Source organism: Kalmanozyma brasiliensis (genome assembly GCF_000497045.1).
Source record: "Kalmanozyma brasiliensis GHG001 unplaced genomic scaffold PSEUBRA_SCAF12, whole genome shotgun sequence".
NCBI classification, from domain to species: domain Eukaryota; kingdom Fungi; phylum Basidiomycota; class Ustilaginomycetes; order Ustilaginales; genus Kalmanozyma; species Kalmanozyma brasiliensis.
The window spans coordinates 388,011-405,106 of NW_015961951.1; the positions used below are offsets into that span (position 1 = coordinate 388,011).

Below are 17,096 nucleotides of genomic sequence, written 5' to 3' on the forward strand. Positions count from 1 at the left end.
GTCACGCTGTCGTCTCTGCGGTCTCCACCGATGTGGTCGCAGGTAGCTTGGTAGCCACGTATACAAAGTAATGAAACATCTCCCCTACCGTCCTAACCTCAACACTCCATCCATCTATCTCCTCGAGGTACTTTTTCCTAAAATGGGGTTGACCAAAGGTGATATACACCATCTTTCCACCCTCCTTCAGCAATCCATCAACGCCGTTCAACATCGTCCGAACATCGTCGACGACTTTGTCGCTGGGATTCCATACCGAGCTGCCCTTGCCTTCGGCCATGAGGGCGTCCATGGTCCCCTTATCTAGGGCGATATCAAAGCTGCCTTGCCCACCCAAAGTGGTGATGTTGGAAGGGAGGGAAAGTTGGGTGATGTCCATCTCGATCCATGTCTGGTCGGGATAGCGGCGAGAGAGGGAGGAGATGAGGTTGGAGGAGTAGTCGATGTTGATGATGCGTTTGTAGCCGGCAATGTGCATCGATGGGGACAGCGTCGAATTGCCGCAGCCGAGCATGAGGATTCGTGCCTCCCGATCGGGTAGCAGCTCGTCAAATAGCGATTTGAGATCTTCATACTGTTCGAAGATGGGTGGTCAGCTATGAGTCCTGTTCACAAGATGATGTGATGAGATGAGAAGAGGGAGGGACGGAGCAGTTGGAGGAAGGCGAGGACGTACAGTCTTGAACCAATCAAAGTCGGTTTCGGTCTCATTGGCATAGCGTTGCTCCCAGTATTCCTTTTCGGAGAACTGCTCGTTCCGCTCCGCCGATAAGGACATCGTGCAGCTTCGTGTGTGCTTTGAGTCGCCGTTGACGGTGTGTGCTGGACCGAGGTGGTCACGATGCGAGAGTCAGGATATGGTTAAGGCGGGGTGAAGAAGGATGATGTTGAGGAGAAATTCAGGGTCCAGCAAGGGTCAACCCTGCCAAAAAAAAGAGCAGCTTGGCCGACTTCCGACGCTGCATGACCTCCTTCCCCCCACGTCTACCTTTCCTCAAGAGTGCTCACATCTCACAAGGCACACACACACCGGGCATCACACCAAGATAGAAAGTAGAGCATCAAAAAGGGGTCGTCTGTCGCGGGGAGTGTTTTTGATTTCAAATACCGAAACGCGTCGATGCGAGGTAGCGCAACTAGGCGTTCATGTACGAGCTGGAATCGATCGTCTCGGGCAGTTCGGGGACAGCGACCTCGAACCTGCTCTGAATCTGCTTGAGCACCTCTGCGTCCTCGTCGCTGCTAACGAACATGATCGCCAGACCCTTGGTACCGAACCTTCCAGCCCTACCCACTCGGTGCAGGTAGCTGTCCGCATCCGTCGGCGTATCATAACTGATCGACACGTTGACCCTCTCCACATCGATACCACGACCGAAGATGTCCGTGGCGACGAGAATGCGCTTCTCGAAATTCTTAAACTGCTGGTAGCGCTTGATGCGTTCTTCCTGCGCAAGACCACCGTGGATGCAGATCGAAGGGAAGTTGCATTCGCGCAGAAGCTTGTCCAGCTCGTTGGCGCGAGAGATCGACTTGACAAAGATGATCACCTGGTTGAATTCCAGCGAGTCGAGCAGGTCGTTGAGCTTGCGGTTCTTGGTGGATTCTTCGAGACGCACGTAGTGCTGTTGCAGACCGTGCAGGGTGAGCTTGGTCTCGTCGTCGACGTAGATCTCGAGGGGCTGCGGTAGGGGCAATAGCAAACAGATGTCAGTCAGTATACAAATGGCGACCAGGCGGGCGAGCGCCTGATGGGAGCCGCAGTGCTTGCTGTCGCGTTACTTACGTTCTGCATAAACTTCTTGCAAGTCGGGCGCACCTCCTTGGCAAGCGTAGCCGAGAACATCATGACCTGCTTGTGGTGAGGCGTAGCGCGGAAGATGTCCTGCACGTCCCTTCGCATGTCGACCTGCTCGAGGATCTTGTCGCACTCGTCGATGACGAAATGCTTGACACCCGAAACCTTGAGGCTTTTGTCGCGGACGAGGGCGTTCATTCGACCAGGCGTACCGACGATGATGTGCGGGCACTTGGTCTTGTCCTTGAGCATAGCCTGGTTCTCGGCGACGGGCGTGCCGCCGTAGATGACGCCGGTGCGGACATCGGGCATGTACTTGGTGAAGCGGGCGTACTCGTTGCGGATCTGGTAGGCGAGCTCTCGGGTGTGGCAGAGAACCAGAACAGAGACTTCGCCGTCGACGGGCTCGATCTGCTGCAGAGTGGCGAGGACGAAGACGGCCGTCTTACCCATACCCGATTTGGCCTGGCAGACGACGTCCATGCCGAGGATCGACTGCGGGATGCATTCTTGCTGGACTGTTGGGTTGGAAGAGCGAAGGGCGAGTCAGTGGGTCGAACTTGCGGGACAGATGGATAGAGCTGCTAGTCGGTGCACTGACCTTCGGAAGGGTGCTCGAAACCAAGATCCGAGATGGCGCGGAGAAGCTCGGGCTTCAGAAGGAAGTCGCGGAAACCTGTAGAGTGGATACCGACGTAGGAGCCCTGTAGGGACGTCGTATATCGTTTTCCGAGGAGGGAGTGGAGCGGAAGTGGCCGTGTTTAGAATGTGATCCGAAATCTATCGAGTGAAATGCTCGGTTGGGATGCTTGCCTTCTTGTCTTTGTCGGCATCGGCAGTGGCGGCTGCGCCGTTTCCGGTAGCAGCGGCACCATTGGTGGTAGAGGAAGGAGCGACGGCGACCTCCTCCTCGTAATCGATGAGACTTTGAGCGGCGAGGCGAGAAAGGGTGCGTTGCAGGTGCAGGCGATGAGGTTAGTTTTACTGGATCCGAGAAGGGCGGGTCGCGGCGTGGCGGTGAGCGAAGAAGGAACTCACTCCTCGTTGTCAATGGCGGACATGTTGAAAGCTGGTGAGAGTGTCGAACGGAGCTATATATGGGACGAGACGAGACGAAAAGCGAGAAAGATGGATATCGAGCTAGGGTCGGAGATAGCACGATAGGTGGATGGTGATGGTGAAGAGTGAGAACGACGACGAGGAGGAGCCAAGAAGGAATCTCAAATGTCAGAGCGCGGATGGACAGAGCGCTTCAGCCAAACCAACACGCTCCGCGACCTTCTCAACGCCAAATGCTGTGGAAGAGTGCCCGCGTGCATCTGCACAGAGCAACCCGACAAGACTGCGCAGATTCAAGGTGATCGCATTCAGCTGCCCTTTTCTGCAAAAAGAAGCGCGTGGACACTGGCCAAGTGCTGTCCGCTGTTTCGGCCGCTTCTCGTGCGATATAGAGTCTTTGCTCACTGCGGATCGCTGCTTCCGCTTTCTCGCTTCATTCAGTCTCCAGGATGCATCGGTATTGGGCCTGAAGCATGAATTGAGTGAAGTGATCAAGCAACATCCGACCTCCGCTGTTCTGGCTGGACGCAAGACAGGGTGATGGCGGATGAGCCCGAGACTCGTCGTGTTCAACAGGATAAAATACAAGCCAAGAAAAAGTCGTTGCTGAAAAGGCGGTCTCGAAATCCTGGTCTTTGTGACATCGCCCGATCTGGGCTAGCACACCCCCGATATAGCCACTTTCGTGAAAGACACCCGAACGGGGGCTGAGCCCGCGATAAGCAGGAGGCTCGCGATTTGAAGCCTGAGGGCGACACTGATAGCAGAATGGATGTTGCGATCCAGTCTTAATGCCGGCCTGATACGCGATCCGAGCATGCTGTGCGGTGGGTGACTTGGTGGTACAGGAAGAGCGAGGTTCGACACCGCCAAGTGCTCTAACTGAGTAGATTGCAATGACGCGCCGACAAAGAGACGAGAGGGGCGTTTCGGAGCGGATCAGGACGTGCCGACTAGCTCAGGTGGAGCCAAGAAGAGCAGCAAGCGATCCGAGATTCGAAGGTAAAGCATCCGCAAAGAGATCGACAGAAGAAGAGGTGAAAAATGGTACAGCCCAGCCAGTATAACTTCGATACCCGGACTGATTGCCGGCTGTCAGCCAAAAAAAATCGCAGCAGACCCTGATCGCTGCGGTGAGTAAGCCGGCATCCACGCTGCTGTTCGCACTTGCACTATCCGCCGTGGTTGCTCGACCGGCACAGAACATATAAGAAGGCTGCCTTATCTTGTCATCCGATCTGATTGCTGCCAAGTCTTCACCATCACCACAAACATCACACGTACCGCAATGACCAAGACACTTCACGAACGATTCCTCCAGGAAAAGACGGTCGCCATCGTCGGCTGCCCCTTCTCGGGCGGTCAGAGGCGCAAGGGGGTCGACACCGGCCCCGTCTCGCTCGTCTCGGCGGGCATCTGCAAGCAGCTCGAGTCGCTTGGCTGGAAGGTCGAGTTTGACGGCCACCACTCGTTCGACCACATCAACGAGGGAATCGACCAGGACACAGACATCGGCAACATGAAGCTGCCACGCACCGTCTCGGCCGTCACCAAGGAGGTGGCTGCTACCGTCGAATCGCACGCAAGGGAGGGAAAGTTGCCGCTGACGCTCGGAGGCGACCACAGTCTGGCGCTCGGAACCGTCTCCGGATCGCTTCGGGCTCACCCTGATGCTGCGCTCATCTGGATTGACGCGCACGCCGACATCAACACGCCCGACACCACCGAGTCTGGCAACCTGCACGGCTGCCCCGTCTCGTTCCTGCTGGGCCTGCAAGGCACCGACGTCGAGCCTTTCAACTCGTGGGTGCCCAAGAAGCCACTGCTGAAGGCCGAAAGCCTCGTCTACATTGGCCTCCGCGACATCGACTCGGGCGAGCGCAAGATCCTCAAGGAGAACAACATCAAAGCGTTCAGCATGCACCACGTCGATAAGTACGGCATCGGGAGAGTGGTCGAGATGGCGCTCGACCACGTCAACGGTGCTCCTGGCAAGCGTGACCGACCCATCCACCTTTCCTTTGACGTGGATGCGCTCGACCCCAGTGTTGCTCCCAGCACGGGCACCCCTGTGCGAGGCGGTCTCACCTTCCGCGAGGGCCACTACATCTGCGAAGCGCTGTACGAGACTGGCTGCTTGGTGGCATTGGACCTGATGGAGGTCAACCCGTCATTGCTCGAGGACCGGGAAGCGCAACAGACCATCGCTGTCGGCTGCTCGCTCATTCGCTCCGCCATGGGCGAGACTCTTCTTTGAAGGCCAACAGCATCCTCCGCATCTCGTGTCATGTGCATCTGTAATTTATCATCCATGCAAGAAATTCTCTCGAGGAAGGGCCGTGTGAATGAGCTGACTGAAGCACAGCGGACTAGCCGGTCGTAGATGCAGTGCCGAGGGCAGGCAGACTGTCAAGACGGAGGAGCCGACGACGGGTTGCAGCAAGGTTATGGTGGTGGATTGCGAGAGACTAGCTCACAGTTGGGTAAGGATGATGAGGGCTGTGACAGGCTTCTGCCTCTCTGGCCTCCACTTTGTCAAGTCACAGTCGCGCTCTGCTGCCGGAAAAAAAAGTGTTGCTCTCGGGCGCTTCCCAGCAGCAGGACGTGGCGACTTTGGTGTTGGACTTTTTTCTTGTGTGTCGGCTGAGCCAGGAAGCCTCAAGCCAGGGTCTGAGCTTTGGAAGTGCGTGCGCTGCGTTGCTCAGCCCTTTCTTCATAACCTCTCTTCTCTGCCTATCACATCCCTCTTCTCGTCTCCCTCTATCACGTCACTCTCAAGATCTTGTACACACAGGGTCTGAGCATTCGGCGTGCTGCGGAAGCCATCCGACTGCCTCGCCCCATCTACCATCTGCGCTTCTGACTTGGCCGACTGGCTGGCATACAACAGGTCTGCACCCTTATCGTCACATCTCCATTCTATCGAATCACATCGCCTGCTCACAGCCACTATCACGGCACGTCAGCTGCCAGTGAGGTTCGAAAACTCACCACGCCACTGACTCTCTTGTCGGCTTCCATCGCTCCTCCTTCTCAGCAGCCATACAAGAAATCGACTCAGCCATTCTCGCTCGACGCGCCTCCTTATAAATCGACAACCTGTCAATCGCCTCATCACCGCCTTCTTTCCCGCTCAAAGCCATCATTCGATCCGAATTCGAGCCGCAGCGATACTTCCGCTCTCCAGCTTCGAACTCGTCGTGATCAGAATCCATCCCCGTCGCTGTCGGCCACCCACAGACCGGGCGTGATATTTACGGCGCTGTTGCTAGCCAACGCTCGCTCGACTCGGCTGGTCTCTGCAAAGTCATCATGGACGACGCAACGCCCAGCGCGCACACTCGCAGGCGCAGGACCGCCTCAACCGAGAACGCCACCGTCGAGGTCGTGATCCCAGCCTCACCGCCTTCGTCTTCCAACAAAGCCGCAACAAGCAGGACCAAGAAAGGTCCAAAAGCGAGCTCGAGTGAGTGACGCTGCTGATGTTTGTGTTCACCGACTGGCTCATACTGACGATCTGCGCTTCTGCTCTCTCGCTCATCTTCTACCGCTGCACCTCACAGGTCGGGATACCATCAAGTCGCCATCTCCGACGAGCGAGCCGCCCAGGAAGACACGAACTCGTCGAAACTCAGCCAAAGATGACAGCGCCGTAGCGAAGGCAGACGAAAATCAAGGCTCTTCTTCCAGGACGGACGAAACGAGCACGGTCGCCCCGACTGCTTCGAGCGGAATCAAAGAGGCGGCACCATCTGAAGCAAGCGGACTCGCCGCAAAGTCCTCCTCTAGCAAAGCATCCAATTCAAAAGGCGCGTCTCGCTCGGCACGCAAAACACCTCCAGCAATCAAGAAGCCCGTCGATCTCGCCAAGGAACTCTTCGACGACGAGGAAGAGGAAGGAGCAGCAACAGCAGCAGCAGCATCTGAGGCTCAAATCAGCAACGACGTGCAGGCAGGCGAGGTTGAAGTAGTGATCCCATCCCGCAAGCGCAGACGAGCCGGATCAGATGATTCTCACGTTGAATCGCAGCCAAGCTCTTCGTCCTTCACCACTGCTGTTGAGGGCGATACTGCGCCGCGCATCAATGCTTCAGATGCTGTCTCACTTCAGCTCCGAATTCGCCAACTCGAGATACAGCTGGTCGAGGCCAAAGCCAAAGTGGAGCAGGGCGCCGGCATCATCCACGCTCAGCAAGCCATCTTCCAAGACCTCCACGGTCAGTGCGTCTGCCACATCTGTCTCGAGCCAGCCTTCCGCCCGAATGTCCTGGCTCCGTGCGGCCACGTCTTTTGCGTCCACTGTCTCCATTCTTGGTTCACCAAGCCCAGAGCAGGCGAGGCGACGGCTCCCGAAGGCTGGTCACAGGCCGAGATCGAACGCTACCAACGTACGCGCACGCTCAACCGCAAGAAGATCTGTCCGTCCTGTCGAACCGAACTCGCCTGTCCTCCTGTCGAGGTGTATCTTGTCCGGGACATGCTCGAGAAGGTCGACCAAGGACTCAAGCTCAGCAAAGATGCCACCGACGTCGTCGACTCGGACATGGCTGAATCGAGCAACGCCATCCTGTCGGTCGATGATAAGGTGCGCGAGAGGGGAGATGATCTACCCAAGGGCGCCAAGCTGTGGGAAGACATCTTTCATCAAGACGGTCCACGCCGCATCATCTTTGACGAGATGGATGGCGTTCCTCGTTGCGGCAACTGTGCATCCGAGATCTTTGACGGGGCATGCAGCAATCCTTCGTGCGGCATCGAGTACGACTCGGACGACGAGGACCTCCAACGCGGGCACTTTGATGACATGGGCGACTTCGATTCGGACATGGATGAGGACGACGACGATGGCGAAGGTGGTCCACGTCGACCTCGAGGCAACGGAACGCTTCGCGATCGCATCGCCGAATTTGAAAGGCGCCATGGCGGATCCGAGGGTCTCCACCGCGGCGGCAACCGGCTCGATCTGCCGGATGACTTTACGGGCATCACTTACGTCGATTCATCGGACAACGAGCATTTGGTGGAGGACCATACCGGGGAGATGCGTCGACTCGGGCGCAGACACGGCGGTCGCCACAACGGGGATGACGAGATTGACATTGACGATGACGATGAAGACGACCTGGACGGCTTCATCGTACGGGACGACATGTCCGATGCTGATGGTGGAATCACTGATCGGCACATCGACGACTGGCTCGATGCAACTGCCAGCGATGAGGACGGCAGCATGGCTGACGGATTCGCACGCTATCGCGACGACGAGGAGGATGACTTCATCCCTGGGCCTCGTCGCGGCGGCCGCGCCGAAGCCATTGAGATCTCCGACGACGAGGACGAGGAGAGGGACTCGAGCGTGGAGTTCAGAGGCCGCGGTGATCGTCGAGGCCGGGGTCGGGGTGAGACGTACGCCCTGACTGAGAGCGATCTGGACGAATTCAGCTCTACAGAGTCAGAGAGCGGCACCGAGGAGGAGACCGCCGGGAGACGCGGAAACCTCAACAGCAGCACGGACAGCAGCGCTCGCCGTCGAAGGGCTCGCATCGTCGATGATGACGAAGACGAGTCGGATTAGGTGGCAGATTCAATCAGCAGATCGACGACAGGTTCTTTGATCCCTTTCACCTCAACTTCAGGCATGTCATCCAATAGCATTGGATATCCATCCCGGTGGTCATAGTGTACGCATAGCAGTCGCTAGCAGTGACAGCATTAACTTTCCCATTGACAGACATCGAAATGTCAACCGCCAGCGCGAAGCGTCGAGGCAGAAGTGGCTCTGTATGCGTGGTCATTCCTTCCTCCGTGCCGTCTGACGTTGGAGTTCCGGAAGGGCGCGGTGGGAGAAAGCATTGGCGAGGCGTATGCGCCCTGGCCGCCCTGACTCGAGTGAGGCTGATTGAAGTACTCCCTCCTCTGCGGTTGGTTCTGATACAAATACTGATCGTAGGCGCTGGTGCCCTTCCCACCCCTCCCATATGTTGGCGTCGATCCATTCGAGCTATTGGTCCTGATGCCACCAAACACATCCTCATCATCGTCCTCCTCGACCATCCGACCCTTTCCCTTTCCGTGTCCGCCCGGTGCTTTGATCCTCTCGAACCTCGTCCCTCCTCCCACATCATCGACCTTCTGAACGCGATCAACAAACATGAAGGCGGACAAATACAGCACGCCGGCGGCAACCACGCCCATACTTAATCCGACCACCGTCGCTGCGCCTAGGAAGATGTACACCGGATACAGCTCCGTCACGATCGCGCTGACCAGATTGAACGGCGTTTGGACAAAAACGAAAAAGATTCCGCTGACGAGGTAGGTCAGGGGAGCGAGGAGGTGGAAGACGGGAAGAAGGGTGTGTGAGAGCGAGAGACGAAAGTAGTGATAGCTGGTCGAGGTGAGGCGTGCACCGAGGCGGAAGATGTGACTGAACGGTATGATGGTCAGATAGAGGGTGGCACGGGTGAGATGGTAGAGGGTGAAGAAGAGGTGGGTGAGGGTGGACAGTGCTGAGCTGGCGGGCGAGTCGCGTTCGTCGTCCTCCTCGTCGTCATCGTGCTGAACACGCGGTTGTTTCTTGGGTGCCTTTGAAACTTTGCCTTTCGACTCCTGCTTCTTGGTCTTGGTCTTCGGAGGGACTGAAGAGGATGGCTTTGAGGAGACCCCACCAGCCTTCTTCGCCGCACGTGCCGGCGCTAGATAATCCTCATGCTTAAAGTTGAACACGTCCACCTCTTCGTCCCCTGAGGTGAACACTTCTTGAGACGGAAAGGCGGTCGGACGAACACTCACGTCGACCGTCGCGTTCTTGGCCGGGTTCGGTGAGCTACCGAACAGCCGTGTGCGAACGAAGGGTACGATGAGCGCTAGGAGAACGGCAAAGATCGCTAGCCGGACCAGCTTGCCGATGCTACCGGTGAGGGTGGGCTCGTCAGGTGATGGGCGGGTGCGAGAGCGGGGCGGCGAACGAGGGGTGTATGCGCGCTGACGAGCAGGCGAGGTGGAGGAGGACGACGAGTAGCCGTCGTTGGAGGATGGGGTGCGCTGTCTCATCTTGACCTCCTGCTGCGTTGTCGACAGTGACAATTGTATCGATGTTGGTGGTGACGGACGAAACAACAAAGCGACCAGCCATGTCCGAAAGGGAAAGGTGACATCACGAGCGTGAAACCCTCATGGACCCTGCGTCTCCCAAAACACATTTCTCGGATTTCGGCTGCGCTTTGTGGTTGGAGCAGAGCCAAAAATTTGACACTCTGACTCGCAAGGAAACCTTCTCCTCGACGTTTCTTCTTCATCCACAGACACACGGCGCACCGGATGGCGCTCAAGTCTGCATATGCTCCTTTCAGACTCTTAGCCAAAAGAGCACAGGGCAATACGGCGCAAACAGCAGTGACGAAGATGTCCGCGCCATACCGCCATCCCCATTACGGCGCAAGCTCGAGCCATCATCCACAATGGGTTCGAGGGAGCCAGGAGCAGGACGCATATGCTTATGAGCAAGGCTATGCCTACGACCAATATCCAGCAGAGTACCGTGACCAGCGTACTTACGACCGAGACTACTACGATGCCTATCCGTCGGCGTACGGGGAGTATGACCAGCGCGTATACAGCGATGCGCAGGGCTACGATTGGCGAGACGGCTACGAACAAGCTCACGCATATGCTGCGCCGTGGACAAACGGTGGGTACGATGCGCACCCTCATCATATGTCTGCATATCAGTCGCCGCATCCATACCCACACGAAGCACACGCACGGCAACCATATGCACCTTCGCATCCGCCAAATGAAGTCTGGAGCAACGCGCAGGCTGCGCTGAAACACGTCGACGGTGCGCCTGCTGCGCCCAAGAAGATGCGCGACGCAGCTGCCTTTGGAAGCGAATGGCCGGGCGCCCATCCTCCCTCGCACGACTATAAGTACAACGGTTTCCAGCAGCAGCAGCAACGGGACTACCACTCGCAAGCATCCGCTGCTGGTTCCTCGCGATTCCAGCCGTACGATCGCAACTCATCTTCAGCGCCAGGGACGCCTACGCATCCATCCATGTATCGACCTGCGCCGGCGCACCGGCTGCCACCGGCGATACGTGCCGCTCCCAGACCGACCTATCTGAAGCAGGCCAAGCAGGCCTCGAGGCAGCTAAGCGATGAGGAAGCGCGAGATCGGAAGCTGCTCGTCGTTCTCGACCTCAACGGCACGCTCGTGTTCAGGGCAAAGAGCGGCAACGGCAGGGCACTCGATTCGGTGCGTGCGGTACCGAGACCCTTTCTGCTGTGCTTTCTGCAGTACTGTCTGGGCGTCTCATCTCACGACTCGGAATCGCCATCCACCAGCAACAAAGGCAAAGAGGTGCACATCAACAGCCGTCCGCACGGCTCGCACTTCTGGCAGACCTCCGCTTCCACCGACGACAACGCTCCCATTTACGAACCATGCTCGTCCGGCAAAGCCGAGGTCATCGTCTGGTCCTCCGCCCAGCCCGCCAACGTGGACAGCATGGTCCGCGCGTCCTTCGACGAGTCGGTGCGCTCGCAAGTCCTTCGCGTTTGGGCACGCGACACGCTCGTTCCGCACCGCTTCTACTCGGGCAAAGCCGAGTCCATCAAGGACCTCGAGATTGTTTGGGCCGAGCTCAACGCTTTTGCCGCCGACCAGCCTAGTCCGGGTCGACTGATGGCCCAGGCGAGGGATACGGCGGACCAGGCTCGACCGGACGACGTACTCCCGCCCACCGCACCCACCGCGCCCAAGGCGGATAAGAAGTACAAGGGCAAGAAAAACAAGGAGAAGAATCGACTCATCGCAGCACAACAGCAGAAGGCGCAGCGGTCGGCGGCATGGGAGGCGGCTCAGGTGGCCGAGAAACTCGGTCCTTGGGGAGTGGAGAATACCGTGCTGGTCGACGATAGCGTGGCCAAGGCGAGACTGCAACCGTTCAATCAGCTGGTGATTCCCGAATTTGGCAAGGAGGATGCGGGGAGGATGAAGAAGTTCATTCGTCAGCAGTTGGCGAGGGATGGTGTAGAGGTGGAAGTGGCAGAGGAGGAGTTGGAGTACGATTCGGATCTGTCCATCCCCAACGAGACAGGTACTGAGACGGCGATGGAGGACGGAAAGGAGGAAGAATGTGCGGAGGAGAAGAAGGCGAGCAAGAAGAAGCCCATTCCGGAGAGCCGCCTGGACGACGTGCTGCTGCAAACCATCGGCGTACTCGAGACGCTCCGCTACCAGTCCAACGTCAGCGCTTTTATCTGCAACGGAGGGATCAAGGGGTATGGCCAGCCAAAGACCGCGCTCAACGACGTGCAGAGGGAGGACAAGGTCAAGGAAGGAAAGACGCCCGAGTTCTGGGCGGACAAGGGCAGAGAGGTATGCGAGAAGCTGGGCATCGAGGTCAGGGCTTGGTCCGCGGGCAAGGCTGCTTCCGCCACCGCGGCGCTGCTGTGAACATCATCTTCCAGACAGTTCTCAGGTCAATGAAACGCCTACTTTCATGCCACGATGATGTGATGCGAAGGTGTGCGAGTGAAGATGCGTTCATGCTGAGCCTGATGATGAGCAAGAACCGACTTGACCTCCACTCACTAGCTGTGGCATGTGCGTCGAAATTTGAGCCCTGAAATTGCGCTCTCGCTGCAGCCTGACTGTGACTGAGCTTTCAGAGCTTTCGATAAGGGTCCAACCGCCTCGTCACCCCGCACCCTCTCCCTGTCCACCATCATCCTCTACCATTTACGATGGAAGCCATGGCGATCGACAATGCAGGCGACACTTCCGTGTCTCCCCTCCCATCTTCCTCCAATGCACCTAACCTCGACGGCATCCTCCTCCTCGAAGCGCCCTTTGCCAAAGTCCCCTTCGACGAGCTTCGTCGCCAGCAAAAGACCCAACAACGTCTCATCGAGCGCGAGCTCGTCTTTGCCAGCACCACATTCAACGACCTCTCCCGCACCTCCTCCTCCTCCAGTAGCGCAGCGGACGTAGAAAAGTCTCTCGATGCGGTCCTCGGTCGACTCAAGGGGTTGAAGCGCAAGCTCGCCCCTCTATCCGACGCAGCCAAGTCGTCACTCAAAATGGCCCAGTCCCGAACGGACCACCTTTCGCAATTGCACTCGATCACCGACGCCGACTCACCCGATTTTGTCGAATGGAGCAAGACGCGGCTGGACCGCATGATTGTCGACTACATGCTGCGACGGGGCTATCGAGAGAGCGCCAAGGAGATGGCGCAGACGCGCGGGATCGGCGACCTGGTCGATGTCGCGCTCTTCGACGAGGTTGCGCGGATAGAAGACTCGCTCTGTCCACCCGGATGGGAAGGTTCTGAAGGGGAAGGAGTGAAGCCGAGTTGCGGGCTGGCATTGGCTTGGTGCAGCGAGAACAAGGCGACGTTGCGAAAGATCCGCACGCCGTTGGAGTTCAACTTGCGATTACAGGAGTTTGTCGAGTTGACGAGGACCAGGTCGATGGAGAGCATGAAGGATGCCATTGCCTACGCGCGACGCCACCTCCTGCCGCTCGTCACCACGCCAACTCCCACGACAGCTGCGACCAAACCCACATCCACCGCAGGAACGGCGCCGACGCAAGCGGAAAAGGAAGCAGAGTACGACCGTCTCGCGGCCTCCGCGATGCGCCGGGAAGTCTCTCGTGCTCTCGGTCTCCTCGCCTGCGGTCCCACATCTTGGGCCTACGCAGACCTCTACAGTCTCCACCGATGGAGTCAGCTCCGGGACAGCTTCCGCACCTGTGCCCTCTCCATCCATTCCTTACCCCCGCAACCCATCTTGCACATCGCCCTCTCCGCCGGCCTGTCGAGTCTCAAGCTCCCGCAGTGCTACCATTCGGATGGCGCGAATACCGACTGCCCCATCTGCGATGGTGAAGGATTAGGTGTGTTGGCGAAAGAAGTGCCCTGGAGCCACCATCAGAATAGCACGCTGGTGTGCAGTAGGAGTGGCAAACTGATGGATGGTGATGATCCACCATTGGCCTTGGGCAATGGGAGGGTCTATGCGCAAAGTACGGTGTTGGAGCTTGTTGAAGAGGGAGAGGGGGAGAGGGGAGTGAGGTGTCCGAGAACGGGAGAGATGTGTAGGGTGGAGGACGTGAGGAAGGTGTTCATTTCGTAGGCTGCTTCGATACCAAATCGCTCTTTCAGTCTCTCCTTGTGCGTGCAACGCAATCCAGGGTGTGTGTGTGTGTGAGGATGGTATGCATTGCAACCGAACGATGTGCGACTGAAAGAGTGTCTAGACGAGCTTGAATCGATCTGCGTTGGCCTCACTGTTGGCCCTCCGCTTCTCGCCCCCTGAAGCAGCGGTGTCGGTCAGCAGCAGCGGAATGACCAACGCCCCGTTCTTGGCAGTCTTATCCTGAATCCATCGACCGAACTTGTGCTCCTGTCCGACGCCGACAATCACAATCGGCGGAGCGTTTTCCTTGGTCGCCTTGACACGAGGTAACTTCTCCCCCTTCTCCCCTTCCTTCTCCGTTGGCCTGGTGGAGGGTTGATCCAGACCACCTCGACGCCGGTATTCCTCCGCTCTCACCGCTGTGCTCTGCACCATCCTAGTCTGCGGATCCTGCACGACGCTGTTGATCGGCGGTTGAACGATCTGCAACGAATTCACGACCCCTGGCACATCCACCGTAAACAGCTCCCTAAACCCCTTCACCTGTCCACTCGCCAGCGTCAGACCCCACACCCGTACACTGCCATCCCAGCTACCGCTCACAAACACATCCCCAAACGCCATCGCGCCCAAACTCACCACCCACCGTGGCGTACGGATCTCGCCCTCCGTCTCGCTGTGCGTCACATCAAACCCGTGCGCCACTGGAACACTAAAGATCGGTTTCTTCCGTCCCAAGTTCCACAGCGAAATCGTACCGCTATCGCCACCGGATACGAAATGGTGATTGTCGATCATGGCTACCACATCGACACTTCCCTCAAGCGCTTCGTGTGGAGCCCCAAGATCCGGCTTACTCAGCTCGCCACCTTCCAACACGGAGCGCAGTTTCGATCGGATTCCAGCGCGAAATACCAGTTGGGATTCATCGCGGATCTTCCAGAATCGACAGGTGCGATCGCGTCCACCGGCCGAAACCGCCGTCTCCGCCGACAGACACGAGAGTGACAGCACGGATTCCTGATGTCCGAACAGCGTCTCGATGTAGCTCAGCTGGGAGATGTCGTACAGCTTGAGGGTTCGGTCGAGGGATGCGGTGAGGAGTTCGTGTGATCCGAGACGGAAGGAGAGCGCAGTAATGGCGTCCTTGTGGCCTGAAAGAGTCTTGAGGAAGGTGTCGGAGGATGGGGTGATGCGCCAGATGCACACGCGACGGTCTTTGCCACCGCTCGCAAGGTGTTGTCCATCGGAGGAGAGGGAGAGGGTGAAAATCTCGTCTGTATGACCTTGATCCTGTCCCACGGTGAGATAGGTGTCGCTTTTCGAGAGGCGGGAACGACGACGTGCTGCACCGGAGGACTTGCTCTTCCCCACCCCGCTCGGAGGCACAGCCTCACCATTCGATTCGAGACGCTTGGACTGTTTGGGGAAGACACGAACCATTCGTCCATCGCGCAGACTCCAACGGATGATGCTCCCATCCTTCCCCGCTGTGAACAACCATCGTGCGTCCGAAGAGGCTACCGCGGAAGTGACGCTCAGCCGATGCCCCCTCACCGCCAGGGTCGAAGTGGGTGCGGACAGGCGATCCGAGAGAAAGACGTGGACGCGCCCGCTCTGTTCCGCCACATCCTTTTGCAATCGCGCAGCGATGTTCTCTCGATCTGCAACGGCTGCGTCTGCTAGCCCAAAGGAGGGCGAATCGGATTCGAAAAAGTCATCATCCCCGGTTGGCGTGGTGGTGGAGGAGAGGCCGGAGAGGTACATCTTGGCCAGCCGCACTCTGGCCTCTGCCGGAGTCTCGGAGGCTTCCGCTTCATCATCGCTGTTCGCATCATTGGCGTAATTGTGGCGCAGATCGAGGTCATCAATCCCTCCGCCGGCTGCGTCGTCGTCTTCGTCCGAAGAGGAGTCGGTCTTGCGCATCCGAGACTTTGTTTTGGAAGAGGACGGTTGGGAGCGCGAAGGACCCGCTCGGCTCGAGGGGCCCGCGGAGGAGGTGTTGCGCTTGCGCTTCTTTTGGAAGAAGGCGTCCGGCATGGTTGCTGGGCGAAGCTACGAAGTGTCGAGGAGGTGATGGATGAAGGTGTGGATCGTTCCAAAAAAGGCTCAGCTTCAGGGCGGCAAATTTTGGACTCTTCCAAGGTTTCTTCCCACTTTTTTTGAAGGGCAAGTTCGCATCTCGGAAAAGGCAGGCTTGAGCCCGATTTGACGGATGGAAGGTCTAACAAAGTGGAAAAATTCGTCCAGGGTTGAAGCGTAGCCGAGATGTCAGGAGGCGCGACCCCCTGCCTGCGCGATGGGTAAGGCCTCTTGACAGCCAACTCCGCCTAAGCGCTCGCTGGTGAATACCGATGATCGAAGCTTCCGGGGTTTGTGGCACTCCTTGCGGCAGGAGGTGCTCGGTTCGATTGTTCTCAGTCCCTCGCATAGCTGCTGTGAGGCGAGACGGGGGAAAAGAGGCGGCCTGGGTTGAATGCACACGAAAGGGAGGGGTTCTGGACGCCATGCTGGACGGCGCCATGCTTGCACCTGGGACCTCCTCGACTCTGCGTTGAATGCGGCTTATACATTCGAGTGCTTGTTTCTTCAGGGCGAAACGAGAGAGTCAGGTACGCGAGAAGGTTGAGCCCCGAGATCTCTCAGAGAGGTTGTGCCCTGCGTTCCTGTCAGGGTGAGATGCAGGCTTCGTGCCTTGCCATCTGCAGCGTACGCCATCGGCTTGCGAGCAGCGAGAGAAGCTGAAGACCGCGATAGTGTGCATTTAGCTTGGTCATCACGTACGCGGGAGGGTGCTCCCTTGCAGCGCGTTGGTGGCGGAAGGCCTTCGGTACGATAATGACTAGAATCTCGTTGATCTTGATGAGATCGTTGCGATGCTAGCCTGACGACAAGCGCTGAAGAGACGATAGCGGCTGTTTGCGTGCCTGTTCGTGCTGCATCTTCGCTTCACGTGCTGCTTCCCGGCATGCAGACTGCTTCAAAGCGCGGACCAAGAACAGAAGTACTTAAGACGGACAAGATCATCAGAGCGAAGGCAGATCGTGATCCCCTTTGCTCACCTTGTGTCCACTCCCCTCCTTCCTCACTCT

The 17,096-nt window shown here is 57.8% G+C and overlaps 8 protein-coding genes across 8 annotated transcripts; 4 read left to right on the forward strand and 4 right to left on the reverse strand.

Moving 5' to 3' along the window:
• Position 1: 1 nt before the first annotated feature.
• On the reverse strand, positions 2-778 carry PSEUBRA_001182 (uncharacterized protein; the record flags this gene model as incomplete). Its single annotated transcript, XM_016434505.1, has 2 exons — positions 2-574; positions 677-778. 2 exons carry the CDS (start codon positions 776-778, stop codon positions 2-4), a joined length of 675 nt encoding a protein of 224 aa, XP_016294217.1.
• Positions 779-1,136: 358 nt separating this feature from the next.
• Positions 1,137-2,859, reverse strand: PSEUBRA_001183 (Helicase, C-terminal; the record flags this gene model as incomplete). Its single annotated transcript, XM_059464536.1, has 5 exons — positions 1,137-1,682; positions 1,787-2,316; positions 2,400-2,502; positions 2,612-2,723; positions 2,837-2,859. The coding sequence occupies 5 exons, from the start codon at positions 2,857-2,859 to the stop codon at positions 1,137-1,139; spliced, it is 1,314 nt and encodes a 437-aa protein (XP_059320885.1).
• Positions 2,860-4,145: 1,286 nt separating this feature from the next.
• PSEUBRA_001184 (Ureohydrolase) lies at positions 4,146-5,114 on the forward strand (the record flags this gene model as incomplete). The annotated part of the gene is made up of 1 exon (XM_016434472.1): positions 4,146-5,114. The coding sequence occupies one exon, from the start codon at positions 4,146-4,148 to the stop codon at positions 5,112-5,114; it is 969 nt and encodes a 322-aa protein (XP_016294219.1).
• A 1,055-nt stretch (positions 5,115-6,169) lies between these two features.
• On the forward strand, positions 6,170-8,432 carry PSEUBRA_001185 (Zinc finger, C3HC4 RING-type; the record flags this gene model as incomplete). Its single annotated transcript, XM_059464537.1, has 2 exons — positions 6,170-6,323; positions 6,421-8,432. The coding sequence occupies 2 exons, from the start codon at positions 6,170-6,172 to the stop codon at positions 8,430-8,432; spliced, it is 2,166 nt and encodes a 721-aa protein (XP_059320886.1).
• Positions 8,433-8,599: 167 nt separating this feature from the next.
• Positions 8,600-9,910, reverse strand: PSEUBRA_001186 (uncharacterized protein; the record flags this gene model as incomplete). The annotated part of the gene is made up of 1 exon (XM_016434491.1): positions 8,600-9,910. One exon carries the CDS (start codon positions 9,908-9,910, stop codon positions 8,600-8,602), a length of 1,311 nt encoding a protein of 436 aa, XP_016294221.1.
• A 351-nt stretch (positions 9,911-10,261) lies between these two features.
• Positions 10,262-12,316, forward strand: PSEUBRA_001187 (NLI interacting factor; the record flags this gene model as incomplete). Its single annotated transcript, XM_059464538.1, has 1 exon — positions 10,262-12,316. The coding sequence occupies one exon, from the start codon at positions 10,262-10,264 to the stop codon at positions 12,314-12,316; it is 2,055 nt and encodes a 684-aa protein (XP_059320887.1).
• Positions 12,317-12,606: 290 nt separating this feature from the next.
• PSEUBRA_001188 (CTLH/CRA C-terminal to LisH motif domain protein) lies at positions 12,607-14,001 on the forward strand (the record flags this gene model as incomplete). The annotated part of the gene is made up of 1 exon (XM_016434481.1): positions 12,607-14,001. The coding sequence occupies one exon, from the start codon at positions 12,607-12,609 to the stop codon at positions 13,999-14,001; it is 1,395 nt and encodes a 464-aa protein (XP_016294223.1).
• A 120-nt stretch (positions 14,002-14,121) lies between these two features.
• PSEUBRA_001189 (WD40 repeat) lies at positions 14,122-16,044 on the reverse strand (the record flags this gene model as incomplete). Its single annotated transcript, XM_016434485.1, has 1 exon — positions 14,122-16,044. One exon carries the CDS (start codon positions 16,042-16,044, stop codon positions 14,122-14,124), a length of 1,923 nt encoding a protein of 640 aa, XP_016294224.1.
• Positions 16,045-17,096: the final 1,052 nt, after the last annotated feature.